We start from the raw sequence: 15000 nt of genomic DNA, 5'->3' as shown, positions 1-15000 counted from the left end.
TTAAGAAATACTTTCTTGATTGGATAATAATGAATTCACAATAATTAGAAAACATGTTCAAATAAAGCTTTGTTCTTTGGTCAGCTGAAATGAAAGCTGCCGCATCTGTACACAGGGTAAGGGCCTTGTGTACAGATACCGAACCACCAGTCAAACAGCCAATGAACAGGCTTACAACTTTCACAAACTTCCCCATGAGCGACACACGAAACCCTAAGCGAGTGTTGTGACTTGCAGCACCGCAGGACAGCGTCGTGCGTTCTGACAGTGGAACCAGAACGTCCCGTCCGTGTTTGCAATGCACTGCATGCTTCCGATCATTTTGCTTAGCAACTGCTCCTTTAAAATAATGCCCTTTGCACGGTTTTCCAAAACTGACCGGTGGAACTGTGTGTGTGTGTGTGTGTGTGTGTGTGTGTGTGTGTGTGTGTGTGTGTGTGTGTGTGTGTGTGTGTGTGTGTATAAATACATATTGTTGTTTTCCAGGCCTAATGGCATGCAGCCTATTAGAGTGTCGGCAATTCCACGCGTTCCAGTTTATTTTTTCTTAATCTTTCTATGCAAACGCTGCCGTATTACTTAACAACATGTGTGTTTGTGTGTGTGCGTGTTTCTGCGCGCGCGTGTGTGTGTGTGTGTGTGTGTGTGTGTGTGTGTGTGTGTGTGTGTGTGTGCGTGCGTGTGTGCGCGCGCGTGTGTGTGTGTGTGTGTGTGTGTGTGCGCGCGCGCGTATGTGTGTGCGTGCGTGCGTGTGTGTGTGTGTGTGTGTGTGTGTGTGTGTGTGTGTGTGTGTGTGTGTGTGTGTCGTCCGCACCTTGAGTAAGTATCTATCCACAATCTCCAGGCCGCAGCTCGCACACGTGTTGTTCTTCCCGGCCGACTGCTCCGAGCCGGCGGTGGAGGTGGGCGAGCAGCCCGACGGGGTGGACGCGGGGCTGGGCGAGGACCCGTCCTCCCGCTCCAGGGCGGACCGCTGGGACTCTCCGTCCGAATGAGACTGCGAGGAGGGACACACACATTGTTTTGTCCCACGATTCAAGTATTTGTTTTCAAGTAGGCCTATGAGCTTTTAAAATATATGGACGGCGCGATGTATATATTTATATTTTGTATTCGCCCACATGGGCTGTAATCTTAAAAGGGTAAAATACTATAATTCAAAAAAAGAATAAACATTTAAATTAAAAAAACGAACATGTCGACGGGATGCACTTTCTTTGCACGTTGCGCATGCAAAACGTTGAAACCCTGTCCTCATCCAATGAGACGTCCAGATGTTGCTGCAGCAGAAGATACAAAGGTAGCGTCTCACCATCAGGATGGTGTGTTTGGTCTCCACGCAGCGCACGGGGGCTCCCGGCGCGCTCTGCTGCCGGCCGGACATCAGCTACAAGAGAAGGGCCAGCAAACAACAAGTCTTCATCACCTCGCCAGCCTTATCTTCACCTGAACCGTCCACGGGAGACATTTGCACACAGCTCCTCTTATATAAAGCGGCATCAGCCTCCCCGCGGGATAAATGGTGTTTGTTAGGGGGGGGGGCTAGGCAACAAAAGCCACTTTTTAATGAAGCTATTTGGGTTGGGATTGATTCTCCCGCCCTTAACCCGTTGGCCTCTTAGCAGAATTGCTTTTTCCGCGCAATCCAGGACACGACAGTGGAAGCAGGAAAAAAATACCTGCAATTACAAATAGCTTGAAAGGATGTGTAGAAAAAACGGGGCCTGAAGTGTCAATTTCAACTGTCAATCAGGGGAACGCGACGGGTCACCCAAAGAATTGCAAATTTGATTTTGTAATCGCTGTAATTAAAATCTAATTCTTCCTGTGAATGGGCGCCGCTCGAGAGGCTCCGGACCGAATGCCGCTCCTCATAAAGGAGAGGCGCGTGCCTCGGCGGCCGGCGCGCGCAGCTGATCTCAGTCCGCGAGCGCTGCTCGGTTCTTACTGCATCACTTGAGGACAAAACACACTCACACCCACACACACCCACCCCCGGACACACGCACACATACACACACATGCACAGGCCCGCGCGCACACACACACACACACACACACACACACACACACACACACACACACACACACACACACACACACACACACACACACGCAAACAACACACACACACACACACACACACACACACACACACACACACACTCACACGCGTCGGTCTAAACTGTAGGGTCGACACCAAAACACAACAGAGGCCTTTATACGGGACGCTGCAGGTCCAGGGAAGTACAAATAGCCTCTAAGAAGTAGGTTACTATGGGATACACCGCTGAACGTATGGCAGACACAATTAACATACGGTCTTCATTATATATGCATCGAATTTAATTTTACAAAATATTATCCATCTGCCCAATGACATGGCCCATGTGGAATACACACTCACGCCTTGTAAAGTTGGGTCGTGTGCCGTATAATCGGTCGTATAGCCTACACGAAAACAACAGCATAACCATACCTGTTTAGTGGAAATTCCTTCGGACATAATCTTGTTTCCCTCTGACAGAGGGGACGAAACTTCATTTTTCCAGTACATGAACCCCCTAAACGAGCAGAGACCGCTGCAGAGACCCGGGGCTCGGCGCTGCGACGGGGGAGCGACTCTCACGCAGGAGCGAGGGGCTTGAAAACACTCGTATCATCCGCTCCGTGTACGTCCCGCTGGTGAACTACACGCTCTGGTTCTAACGCGGTCCTCCGTGACGCTGCTCCCCTGCAGAAGGCTGTGCTCTGTTTCGCAGAAAGCTGTCAGACGACGAAGTTACGCGGAGTTGCTTCGCAGAGTGACTTATTTAGAACAGGGAAAACTCTACCCCTCTCTCTCTCTCTCTCTCTCTCTCTCTCTCTCTCTCTCTCTCTCTCTCTCTCTCTCTCTCTCTCTCTCTCTCTCTATCCCTCCCTCTCCCCCCTCTCGCTCTCTCCCGCTCCCTACTTTTGGGACGGAGTCGCTGACTACAGGAAGTGGATCAGGCTGAGGGGTTGGCAGGTTGGACTCCAGACGGGAGAGGTGCAGGAGAGATGGCGAGGCTGCAGAGACAGAGACAGCTCAGCCGGGGGAACGAACCGAGGCTTGCATGCGGTGATGTTTGCATAGATTGTATAATAACACAATCTATACAAATAGAGGTTTAGGGAAGAAACGAGGGAGGGGCAGAATGAGCTCATGGTTTCGAGGAGTTTCTAGGTCTTCGTTTTAATTGAACGTTTAATCGTTTTTTTTGTTATTGTTATTTATTTTTGTAACGCTTTTGTTCAGCCTAGAATAAACAGACACAAGTAGAACATTACGGAAGACAATGTGCATGCATTACGTTGTTATAAGGAGTCCTATACTGTTTGTGTTGTGATATCAACAATCTAGGCCTGTTTCTGTTAATGTCTCACTACTTTTTAACATGTTTATTTTTATTTATGTTTGATACGTTGGCTACTATTGCTTATAACTACAATTATTCAATGGCAAGTCTCCTGGCATCTATTAATATAAAAGCCCACTCTAAATTGTTATATTATAGGCTACATTTAGTTTATTGACGTTAGGTTTATGGCAATTAGGCGGTGGGTTCAAATTAAATAAATAATTCCATTACTGATTTAGTATGCGTATCGATGGACCCTTCTTATATTCGGAGTTGGAAAGTTTGGGCCCTGTAATTATGCGCTGCGAATAATAATCATTTGATCATTTGATATGGATTAAACTGAATGTCGTCCTGCAGGGAGTTCAGATGTTCCGCCTGAGGAGAGACGCGCTCCAGCACTGAGACGCATCAGTCCTGCGTCTCTCTACCGCTCCTGATTACGAGAATGAATTCACACAGGCCGGCTGGAGACATAAAACCACCCTATACACCACACGTATGCTATCTCCTGCGTTATAATAACCATTATATTACTTTGTGTATATATGATTTTTAGAATCTGAGGCTGTGCTTCCCGCTGTGAATAATAACAGCATAAAAACAGATTCGTCAAATACGTCTAGGCCTATATGATAAATGTTCAGTTTGTTTAGCAAAACATATGTTCTTCATAATACCTATATTTAAAAAAAAATCACAAAAGTTATTTAAATGAGGTCTCCTAGGCCTATTATTATTTTAAGCCGACACACTCTTATTAAATGATTACAAAATGCCAATGCTATTCAGAATTATAGTCCAACCATATGCCTACACTGGGACGATCTGTTAGAACAAATCACAACCAACACAAATCATCAGCGCATGATCACTAATGCAGGCACACACTGCTGCTAACACGCATCAATTGTTTGTTTGTTTGTTAGAAAATGAAAAAAAAAAAAAAAAACTGTTAAATGTAGTCCTTCAAAAAAATGAGTCGTACTCCATCTATAATTATATGTGTGTTGTTAAATAGGTTCCTAGTGGATCTGAGGCCTCCTATAGTTATTAGGGGACCGGTCAACACACAGGCCCCTCCCAATGAGGCACAGCCTCACGTAGGCCCGCTGCACGTCTCTTCTTATTCACTCGATGCAGAATAGGCTACCTTTCGTCGTATGTCTTGTTTGTTGGTCGTGCTCTATGATTTCTCTCCTCCGATGAAAATAATATATGTCGACGTTCGTTTTACACGGTGGCATACAACCACAAAACAATCTGAATGAATCATCTTTCTTTATTTGTTCTGCAGATGTCGTTTTAACACTGTGAATTCGGTTCAGTAATGTAAACCTATTTTGTTGTTGGAAAGCAATATGTATCTCCGTCCTAAACCTCGTCGTGTTGTGTTTCCTGTTGTTACTGAATATAACACAGGCTGTAAGCCTACAGGTCGACGTGCAGTGCACCTGTAAACGGAATCACGTCCGTTGGATTCTGCTCAATTCGTGAGCAGAATATATTGATTCATTATCAATATAAAAAAAAGTGAATCTGTGTTAACATAACTACAATATGCGGCTAGAGAGGGACGGCTTAAATCCACTCCGAGATTAGGCCTATTCGACGCATTGCGAAACTTTTATTTATGTGTTAGGCTACATTTTTTTTATTTAGGACACATGAACAATTTTCCGTTTGTTGATGAGTAACAATATTGATGAAAACATTGTATTTCATTCTTTTTAAAATAAAAAATAACCTGTCACAATTTTGTACTCGATTCACTGCTCAATAGCCTACTATCAGTTATTCTATAATTGAAGGTAAAAAAGATGTGATGAAATACTTTAACTATTCCTACGAATCCTGTGGCTCTTAACAATACATTACAACATAAGTTATAGCATCAAAATTACAGACCACAAATTGATTCCATACACCAAAAGGCTATCAAAAACTCTCTCTCTCTCCTCACCCACACACACACACACACACACTCATATGTACACACACACACACACGCACGCCTATCCTCAGCAAACTAGATATAAAATACTTGAATAACTGTGTTTTAGTTCCAAGAAAAAACATTGGAATCAATAAAAACATTTTCAGTGTAATTGTGCACAATTTGTGCATTATTTGATGTTTTTACCCAGCACAGCCAATATGTCCATTACTTATTTTATTCATAACACACTTAAAATAAAAACATGTTTTGTTTGAATCCTCATTCCGGCTCTCCATGGGGGAGGGGGGGGGGGGGGTTGAGGTATGAGAAGCGGTGCGTGTCTGAAGCAGCAGAAGTTCCAGGGTTGTGATGGCGGTGTTGTGATTGAGCAGAGGTCCCCTGGGGGGGGGGGGGCTCCAGAGGGAGAGGTTTACCCCCCAATCTGGCTCAGGGTCCGGGTCCCGGACAGACAGACAGAGCCACGACCAATACGTAAACACCGGGGCGCGGAGAAGTAGGGACGTAACAAACCGCAGTATGGAGAGAGGAAACCAAGTCATCTATGGAAGTCAATACTTAATCAACACGTCTTCCCCTAGATGGACGGGACGAGGGTTTGGGTGTGAGTCAGAGTGTGAGGAAGTAGGGTGTAGTAGTGGAGTGTAGAGCTGGGCGGGATGAAGGAGCACATGGGTTCATAGCGGTGGCAGATGAGGAGACGCCTCCCTGGAGCCCCAGAGGAGGACAGAGGGACACATGAATACATGAAGACCTGGAGAGAGAGAGAGAGAGAGAGAGAGAGAGAGAGAGAGAGGGAGAGAGAGAGAGAGAGAGAGAGAGGGAGAGAGAGAGAGAGGGAGAGAGAGGGAGAGAGAGAGAGAGAGAGAGAGAGAGAGAGGGAGAGGGAGAGAGAGAGAGTGGGAGAGGGAGAGAGAGAGAGAGAGAGAGGGAGAGGGAGAGGGAGAGAGAGAGAGAGAGAGAGAGAGAGGGAGAGAGAAAGAGGGAGAGGGAGAGGGAGGGAGAGAGAGGGAGAGAGAGAGAGAGAGATGGGGGAGTTAGGGATTGACAGCACCCGATTTAAAGGGATTGTGTAGGAGTGAGAGAGTGAGTAGGACAGAGAGTGAGTAGGAGTAAGAGAATGAGCAGGACAGAGAGTGAGTAGGACAGAGAGAGTGAGTAGTAGAGAGAGTGAGTAGGACTGAGAGAGTGAGTAGGACTTAGAGAGTGAGTAGTAGAGAGAGTGAGTAGTAGAGAGAGTGAGTAGGACTGAGAGAGTGAGTAGGACTTAGAGAGTGAGTAGGAGTGAGAGAGTGAGTAGGAGTGAGTAGGAGTGAGAGAGTGAGTAGGACTGAGAGAGTGAGTAGGACTTAGAGAGTGAGTAGGACAGAGAGAGTGAGTAGGAGTGAGAGTGAGTAGGAGTTAGTAGGACTGAGAGAGTGAGAAGGACTGAGAGAGTGAGAAGGACTTAGAGAGTGAGTAGGACAGAGAGAGTGAGTAGGAGTGAGAGTGAGTAGGAGTGAGAGAGAGTAACCAGAGAACTACCAGGAGAGACAGCGCCTGAGGGAGGGGAGGAGCAGAGTGACCGGTGACATCAGAAGGAAGGGAAATCTAGTGTTTATATTTCACTCTTTTCCTCCTCTGCCCTCCTGGCTGAACGGAGTGAGCGAGGTGTGGAAGTTTACAGTCTGAGTGCAGTTAGCAGCCGGGCTGGATAATACAGCTTACCGCACACACACACACACACACACACACACACACACAGGTCTAGATTGTGCCTGTGTGTGTGTGTGTGTGTGTGTGTGTGTGTGTGTGTGTGTGTGTGTGTGCATAATCTGCAGCGCACCACTAATGGATGGTTCCTAGCTTGGAGGTCTGCTCTCCACAGGAACCCCTGACGTGGTCAGACTGGCTGTGGGAGCTATCCACCCTGATGATGATAAAGATGAACAGACATCAAAAACATGTATTTATTCAAGACTGCTCACACAATAACGGAGAAAAAAAACATACAAGACACAAGATGAAGCGGGAGCTGGAAATGGACGACGTTCACATCACAACAGACGAAGCCAACAAGACAAACAGGCGTAGAACAAAGACACAGAAGGAGAGAAGAAGAGCTCCATGAATCTTAGAAACCGCCGACCACCTGACGAGGATTGCATTTGAAGTTTTATTGTGCAGCTTCAGCCCACAGAGCGAAACCGCACGTTTTCTGGTTAATAGTTGGTCTCCCTGTTGACTCTTTGACAGTCAAGCTAAGCCAAATAAAAAAGCAGGGATTCTGGACGCGGTCTGCGAATGTTCCGGCTCAAACCGAACGGCGAGTTGCACGTTTACGCTCATCAGTGGTTATGGAAGGTAAGGGCTATTCCCCCCTCATGCGCCCATGTTACCTCAGAGCATCTGGTGTACATGCCTACCCCGTCCTCACAGAAGGTCACGTCAGTCTCTGATCCAGCTCCGACTGTGCTGCCCCTCCCGGACATGTTGCCGCTGTAATACGTGTCCTTAAAACAATACTGTAAATGCATTACATATACATACAGGCATATGAGGCCTATAAATCACTTCAGGAATAGCATGTACATTGCCAGGAATAGTTCTGAAAACAATGACCCTTGTGGAACTACACAGACCCTTCCCTTCCACCTTTCCCCCGAGGCCTGAGAGGAACGCAAGTCCACTGCCAGCAGGACCAATATGACTGTTATGATTAGTATATCATATGGATTCATTACATGTGCACCTCCCACATATTTTAAAAGGATATTTTAGAGATATGTATAGAGAGATATTTGTTTTACTTGAAAATAATCCAAAGCAAACAAAACAAGGTAATTCTTACCTGCTTTTATACATTTGAGTACTTTGAGTCTTTAGAGTGATAATGTTTATAAGGTGCGATATCACAAATTCAGGGAAAAATTTACCCTAAAAGTTGATTCTTTAAAAAACTCCAAAGTATGAGAACCGTGGCTAAATGTTGAACCAGAAATATAATTATAATTGTATTATATGTAATATTATTAAATAATCAATACTCAGAATAGGTAATTGCAAGCCAGTCCATCTGTTTACTTATATTGACTCTCTGCCTCCAAACCATCCCAACAAACTCTTGAGCATGCATATCATCGATAATCAAATAAATGTTTGTTTTTGTGCAATGTCAATTGTCAATTGTCATTATAAAATGTGACGTTAACTGTGAAGGGAACCCAGGCATTTGGGCTTGACGTTAAGCTTGTAGAACTAGTGTTCGTGATTTAAGAAGTCGTGTTATTGTGGTGAGGAAGAGGCTTGAGGATAATGAAAGACTCAGAGGGGTAAAGTGTCGTCACTACAATTATAATTAGATATTTTCCAAAGTACATAATTTAATATGAAATTTAAAAGCAAAATGCATCAACTAAAAACATATCGCTAAGTATTTAATATAATCCGATGCATGTAGGAGTTCTGACTGCTTGAGATGATGTGTTTGGGGGTACTTGGAAGAACAGTTCAATCAGTGTTTTGTAAACAGGATCTAGTCCGTCTCAAATCTCCGTAATAACATCAAGATGTAGGCCAGCCCGAGCAAGGCTTTTATTGTGGAAGCTTTGTGGAGACTGAATGTGGACACAGCGGATCATCATGGTAATAATCAGAATCACTGGATTTCCACAAATAATCTGCAGCCCTAGAAGCAGACTTAGAGCATTAGTGCTTTTATATAAACAGTGTTATGAAAACATGGCTTGACCCTATTGGTGATAATGGAGTTAGAACCACAATGGGGGACAGTAGTGGAACTGCTTGGTCTTAAGAGGAATGGGAAACAAATGAGGTACATTAAGTCAAATAGAAAGCACAACGTTTGAGCATTAAATATAAAATAGGAACATTTGGAAAATAAAGGAAATGTGAAAAGAAAAAGCAAACTGAAATAGCAATACAACTCCAGCCTATACAACATGAATGTACTCTAGTATGAATTGTAATACTTGAAGACTTGGTAAAAGTCCAGTTCATATTATAACATCTGACGAATGTCGTAGTTCTCTTGTTCCGTTGGAACAAAGACAGAGCGGATGGGTCATGTGACCCACACACTCCATCGACATGTCCAAGGTGTCCTGTTCAGCTCTGTGATTGGTTGTCTCTTCCCACAATATTTCTGAACCCACCGACTGGGTCAACACTGAGCCCGAAGATGATCATGATAATCATGATTATGATGATGATGATGATGATGATGCTGCTGCTGCTGATGATGGTGAAGTCTGAAAAAGAAGCCTGTATATTTATGTTTATTATTGGTGTCTTATGAATACATGTTTGTCTGTTTGTAACATTTTGTAACACAATAAATATAAGTTGCATATGCAATTACATTTAAATCAATTTAACAATGGGAGCATTTAACATTAAAAAGGATTCTGAAAGTGCTGTTCATCTTGGAAAACCGGCCCAGTATTCCTTAAACAAATGATTGATTATAATCAAATAATCAAACCAAATAAAGGAAAACTTAATCAGTATTCAAACAGACAAGTTTCAAAACTCCTCAAACAGAAACCCAATCAATCCGAGTGGTAACTCTATGCTAACAAATTGGCTGAACGAATGCCCTAGCCACGGTAGTCAGAGGCTGTTACAACCTCGCAGCGGATTGGCTGGGCTATAAAAAGAAAAAACACAGGATTGAATGTTTGAAGGTAAAGTTTGGCTGCAGCAGGACAGGCTGGAACCAGTTAGAATGGTCCGCGAGCACACCCAACTCACAGCATGTTGTCTGAAAGGCAGTGGCTTTAGCCTTGACTTGGCCCTACTACGGACATGCTTACTTGTGTGTGTGTGTGTGTGTGTGTGTGTGTGTGTGCGTGTGTGTGTGTGTGTGCGTGTGTGTACGTGTGTGTGTGCGTGTGTGTGTGTGTGTGTGTGTGTGTGTGTGTGTGTGTGTGTGTGTGTGTGTGTGTGTGCGTGCGTGTGTGCGTGTGTGTGCGTGTGTGTGTGTGTGTGTGTGTGTGTGTATGTGTGTGTTCTCTATACAGGATGTCCCCCACCTCCACCAGCAGGGTAGCTGTCTATTGTTATAAGACTGGAGTTGGGATCCGACTCTTCTCACTAAATCAACGACAGAGAGAGAGAGAAAGTTTCAGTCAAATGTAATGAAGCACAATTTGACTGCTATAGCTTAAGAAAAACCTTGACCTATTAAATATTATTAAAATAATTATGTAGATTGAAAATATATAATGCATAGGGGCACCTTTGTATTCTGCACACACACACACACACACACACACACACACACACACACACACACACACACACACACACACACATACGCTCAATTTATAGTTAACCAAACAGGAAAAACTATATTTCCTCTCAAGAATCTACTTCCAAAACTCACAAAAAAGGTTGGGGACACAATGTGAGAGATGCAGGCTTGAGGACGAGGAATTTAATCTCACCTTTTCTTGAGCCAATTGTAACAAAAAACACTCTTTCTTAACACGGTAGGGTTTCCATGCTAACACCAAGCCACACACACACACACACACACACACATGAACCCAAGGGCATTATTACAATTAAAATAAAGCACTTTCTATTTAACACTCAGAAACACACACACACACACACACACACACACACACACACACACACACACACAGCAAGTGCTTTTTTACAATTCTAATCATAAATCTGCCTTGATGACCGCTCTGTGTCATTAAATCATTAGGCTACACAATGGAGGAAAAGCAGAGGCAACAATAGTTAATGATGTATTACACTGCTGGTTGACCATAATGGAGATCCATGGAAGAATGAGTATGTTAGAGAGGGAGAGAGAGGAAGAGAGGGAGAGAGAGAGAGAGAGAGAGGAAGAGAGGGAGAGAGAGAGAGAGAGAGAGAGAGAGAGGGAGAGGGAGAGAGAGAGAGAGAGAGAGAGAGAGGGAGAGGGGGAGAGAGAGGAAGAGAGGGAGAGAGAGGGAGAGAGAGAGAGGGGGAAAGGGAGAGAGAGAGAGAGGGAAAGGGAGAGGGGGAGAGAGGAAGAGAAATGGAAGAAAGAGGGATTGATTAAAGTAGAGAAATTAGAACATGAAAAGGTCAGAGAATTGTTAGCTAATGTATTTATGTGGCAAATACCTGATAATGACGGAATAATTGTGTGTGCCTGTGTGCGTACATGTGTATGTGTATGTGTGTGAGTGCAGGCACTCGCATGTGTGATGAATACACACTTCCTGTATAATCCTTCAGAGGAAGGCTTCACATCCTACTGAAGACACTAGCCGTGAACATCTAGATGTTTATCACTACATAACCACCACGGGCCACTGTAACGTCGTAACGTAGCGCACACCACAGGTGGTTAATAGACTACACACCCCATGTTGGTTGAATAACATGAGAGAGGAGAGAACATATTGTTTTAGAGCTTAGGGAGGGAACTCAAGACTAATCCACCAATATAAAACGATATATTCAATATAGATATACAATTTATATCAATATCAACATATGACAGGAGGGAATACATTGTTTTAGAGTTGCAGGAATAAACCACCAATATTTATCAATATGCTCAACATCCAAATGATATCAACAGATACATCAACATATGACGAGGATTCTATTGTTTTAAGGAGCTAATTGAGGGAACTCATGACTTAAAGACCGCATCACCCCTGTCTGAGCTGATAAACTAAAAACAAGTCTTTTTATATGCATTGTGTGATTTGGTATTGTTTTTTTTTGTTGACGTTTTCACGTTTTTTTTTTGTTTTGAGCAGAAATGTTTTATAAATTAATCTCAGTCCATGGTGACCACAGGAACACATGGTAGGATAATGTCAGTTACGTTTTTACATCTAGTGTGCGACTGAACAAAACACGCTGTCGCTCGCGGGCTGGGACTACCAGAGCATTAAACCTTCAATGTGAGCCAAACCTCCAACACATGTTCAAAAACACTAGAGCAGGCTTGAGAAAACAGATGGAATAAAAGACAATGAAAAATAAAATGAAAAAGAATTTTGTTTCAATTACAGGATTTACTTCAAAGCCGAGCGACAGAAACGCTGCCAACGTTGTTGTCTTGGAATCGCCTTTTAAAGCCTGTAAGCTAGCTCGCTAACTAGCATTGTTGATGCAGACGTGACATCACATTCCGATGTGATTTACATCACAGCCCGTTTATATCTCTATGGGCGAGCAGGGAAATGGACCAGCTCCATAACGCTAAGCTGTGTGTGTGTGTGTGTGTGTGTGTGTGTGTGTGTGTGTGTCTGTGCGTGAGCGTGTGTGTATGCATTTGTTTGAGTGTGCATGGGTGTATTTGTGTATGTGTATATGTGTGTGTGTTTGTGTGCATGTGTGTGTGTGTGTGTGTGTGTGTGTGTGTGTGTGTGTGTGTGTGTGTGTGTGTGTGTGTGTGTGCGCGTGTGTGCGTGTGTGCGTGTGTGTGTGCGTGTGTGCGTGTGTGCGTGTGTGCGTGTGTGTGTGTGTGTGTGTGTCTAATGAGAATGCCAGCCTCTTTTCCCTGACACCTTTTTAGCAGCGGGCAGGCAGACAGTAAATCTCTTATTGAGACAATGCAGAGGATACAGTAGCAGGACAATGAGGGAATAAAACAGAGGAACTGCACTCCACCCCCCTCTCTCTCCCACACTCTGCCTCTCTCTCTCTCTCTCTCTCTCTCTCTCACACTCCCCTCTCGCTCTCACCCCCCCCCCCCCCCCCCCCCCCCACACACACACACAAACAACACACCGATTACAATGTGTGAGGCTTTAATACTATGTACAATATGATATTTTCAAGAAAAAAGATCATAATAAACATAAAAATATTGATGATAACAATGATTATCATCATCATCATCAAACAACCACCAGCTACCGCATAATTCTAATGGCAATCCTTGATGCACAATATGATATCATCTCATATAAATACAATAGTAATAATTATATTATTACTCTGATTATGATGATAAGGATTTATACTATATTATTATTATTATCATTATAAATATATATGATCATGATAATAATAATAACAATAATAACATATTATTAACAATAATAATAACAATAGCAACACCAGCCACACAGCCCTACAACTACTGCACAAACACAATTATATCATCAATAACAAAAACATTAATAACAATAATACCAACTCGCACACACCTTCAAAGGTCGTGACGCATTGAAAACAAGGCCCATAAAACATGAAAGGGTCCACGGAGGAAGCCCCCCCCCGCTGGGCGGCACTCCTGCTGCGTCCCCCAGCAGGTGGCTGTGGGCGCGGCCGTGATGCTGCCAACGTGAGGGACCACCAGGGACACACGGAAGACCCCCGCCATAACTCAACCATCCTATGTTTTTTCCGGGACCCATTTGAAGTTACGTCGGGGAAATCGTGCAAGCACGTCAAAGTCATAAACTCAACCTTTTTTACGATGACTGGGAAAAACCCCCTGGTGGTACAATCACAGGTTGTTTGCTCTGGGGGGGGGGGGGGGGGGGGGGGGGACGTAGCGCTGACGACCAGGGTGCCGCGTGAGCCGGGAGGTGAGCGTATACTGTTGTACACAACAAGACTCTCACTCTGTTTACACACGGACGTGTTCTATCTAACTCGTCAAATTTGAGGTCGGATCACGAGTCAGTTATGGGAGACTCATCCGCACAGAACACAGTGTGCTACATGGAGGTCAGAGAGCAGGGTCAGAGAGCAGGGTCAGGCCTCAGCTCAGCGATGGTGAGTTGTGCCAAATAGATTGGGATCGAGGGTGCATCTCCCTGTAAATGTTTCATGCCAGTGTGTCATTGGGATTATAAGTGGCAAGGCCTGACACTTCTGATTACGGTCAAGCTTATATTGAGGCGCTATCTCTGTACGTCGGGTTAAGGTTGAGAGGTGAATGTTGCAACCTCTGGAGTTTCCTACAAATCCACTGACATACAATTGTTCACAAGAGGGAGTTCACAAGACAATGTCACCTCACTGGTTGTTGTTATTGGAAAGCAATACATTCAAATGAAGTATCTTCAAGGAGTCTCAATCACAAGGACGTGGCTTTTGTTTAATAATTGGCAAATATTCACTGAGACACAGATTTGTGTCTTAGTGCAGACATGCAAACTAACTGTGAATATCACATACAAGAAGCCCTTTTAAAATGTGGCGCCAAGCAGTCGTCCACCTCTTGTATTCACACCACAGTAGTGTGTGGATACGTTTCTTTCACTTTCATTTTGTGCATCAAAACTGTGAGCTAATTCTCTCTGTGGACGCAGTTTGCCTCCACCCTCATCATAACATCACATCCAAGTAACATAACATCACCACAACATAACCACAGAGCTCAGGCACCTCTGAATCAGCTTGTGATTGAAGTCATCTGAGGGCTCACAAGAGTGATGCAAAACCAAAAGTTGATTGGTCATATTTCATTTATTTTTTGAGAAAGGAAGAGAAAAACAAAAGTGAATTCCTTAGAAAACTGCTATCAAGCCAACCATACCAAACACCCTGCTGTAAACTGTGAACAAGAAATCAAACAAAAAGAGTGAAATAGTTTAATGAAATTAATTATATTTAAATGTATTTATTTAAAATATAACTTAACAAGAATCATCGAGTCGAATGACAGACCTGAGAAAGACCCCAGTA

General features: G+C 43.9%; 1 protein-coding gene across 1 annotated transcript in view; it reads right to left on the bottom strand.

The window, feature by feature from the left end:
* The window catches only part of lhx6a (LIM homeobox 6a), a gene marked incomplete at its 3' end in the record, with an annotated part of 12800 nt that extends 10201 nt beyond the window's left edge, over nt 1-2599 (bottom strand). The window contains exons 1-3 of the mRNA XM_084486247.1: nt 2480-2599; nt 1313-1387; nt 815-997 (exon numbers count right to left, since the gene is read on the bottom strand). Of these exons, the coding sequence (XP_084342373.1) occupies nt 815-997; nt 1313-1387; nt 2480-2557 (336 nt within the window). The 5' untranslated portion in view covers nt 2558-2599. The remainder of the gene's footprint in view (nt 1-814; nt 998-1312; nt 1388-2479) is intronic.
* Between the last annotated feature and the right edge of the window lie 12401 nt (nt 2600-15000).

This window comes from Micromesistius poutassou, assembly GCF_964030765.1.
Source record: "Micromesistius poutassou genome assembly, chromosome: 22".
Classification (NCBI taxonomy): Eukaryota; Metazoa; Chordata; class Actinopteri; order Gadiformes; family Gadidae; genus Micromesistius; species Micromesistius poutassou.
This window is presented reverse-complemented; position numbering and strand designations above follow the sequence as displayed.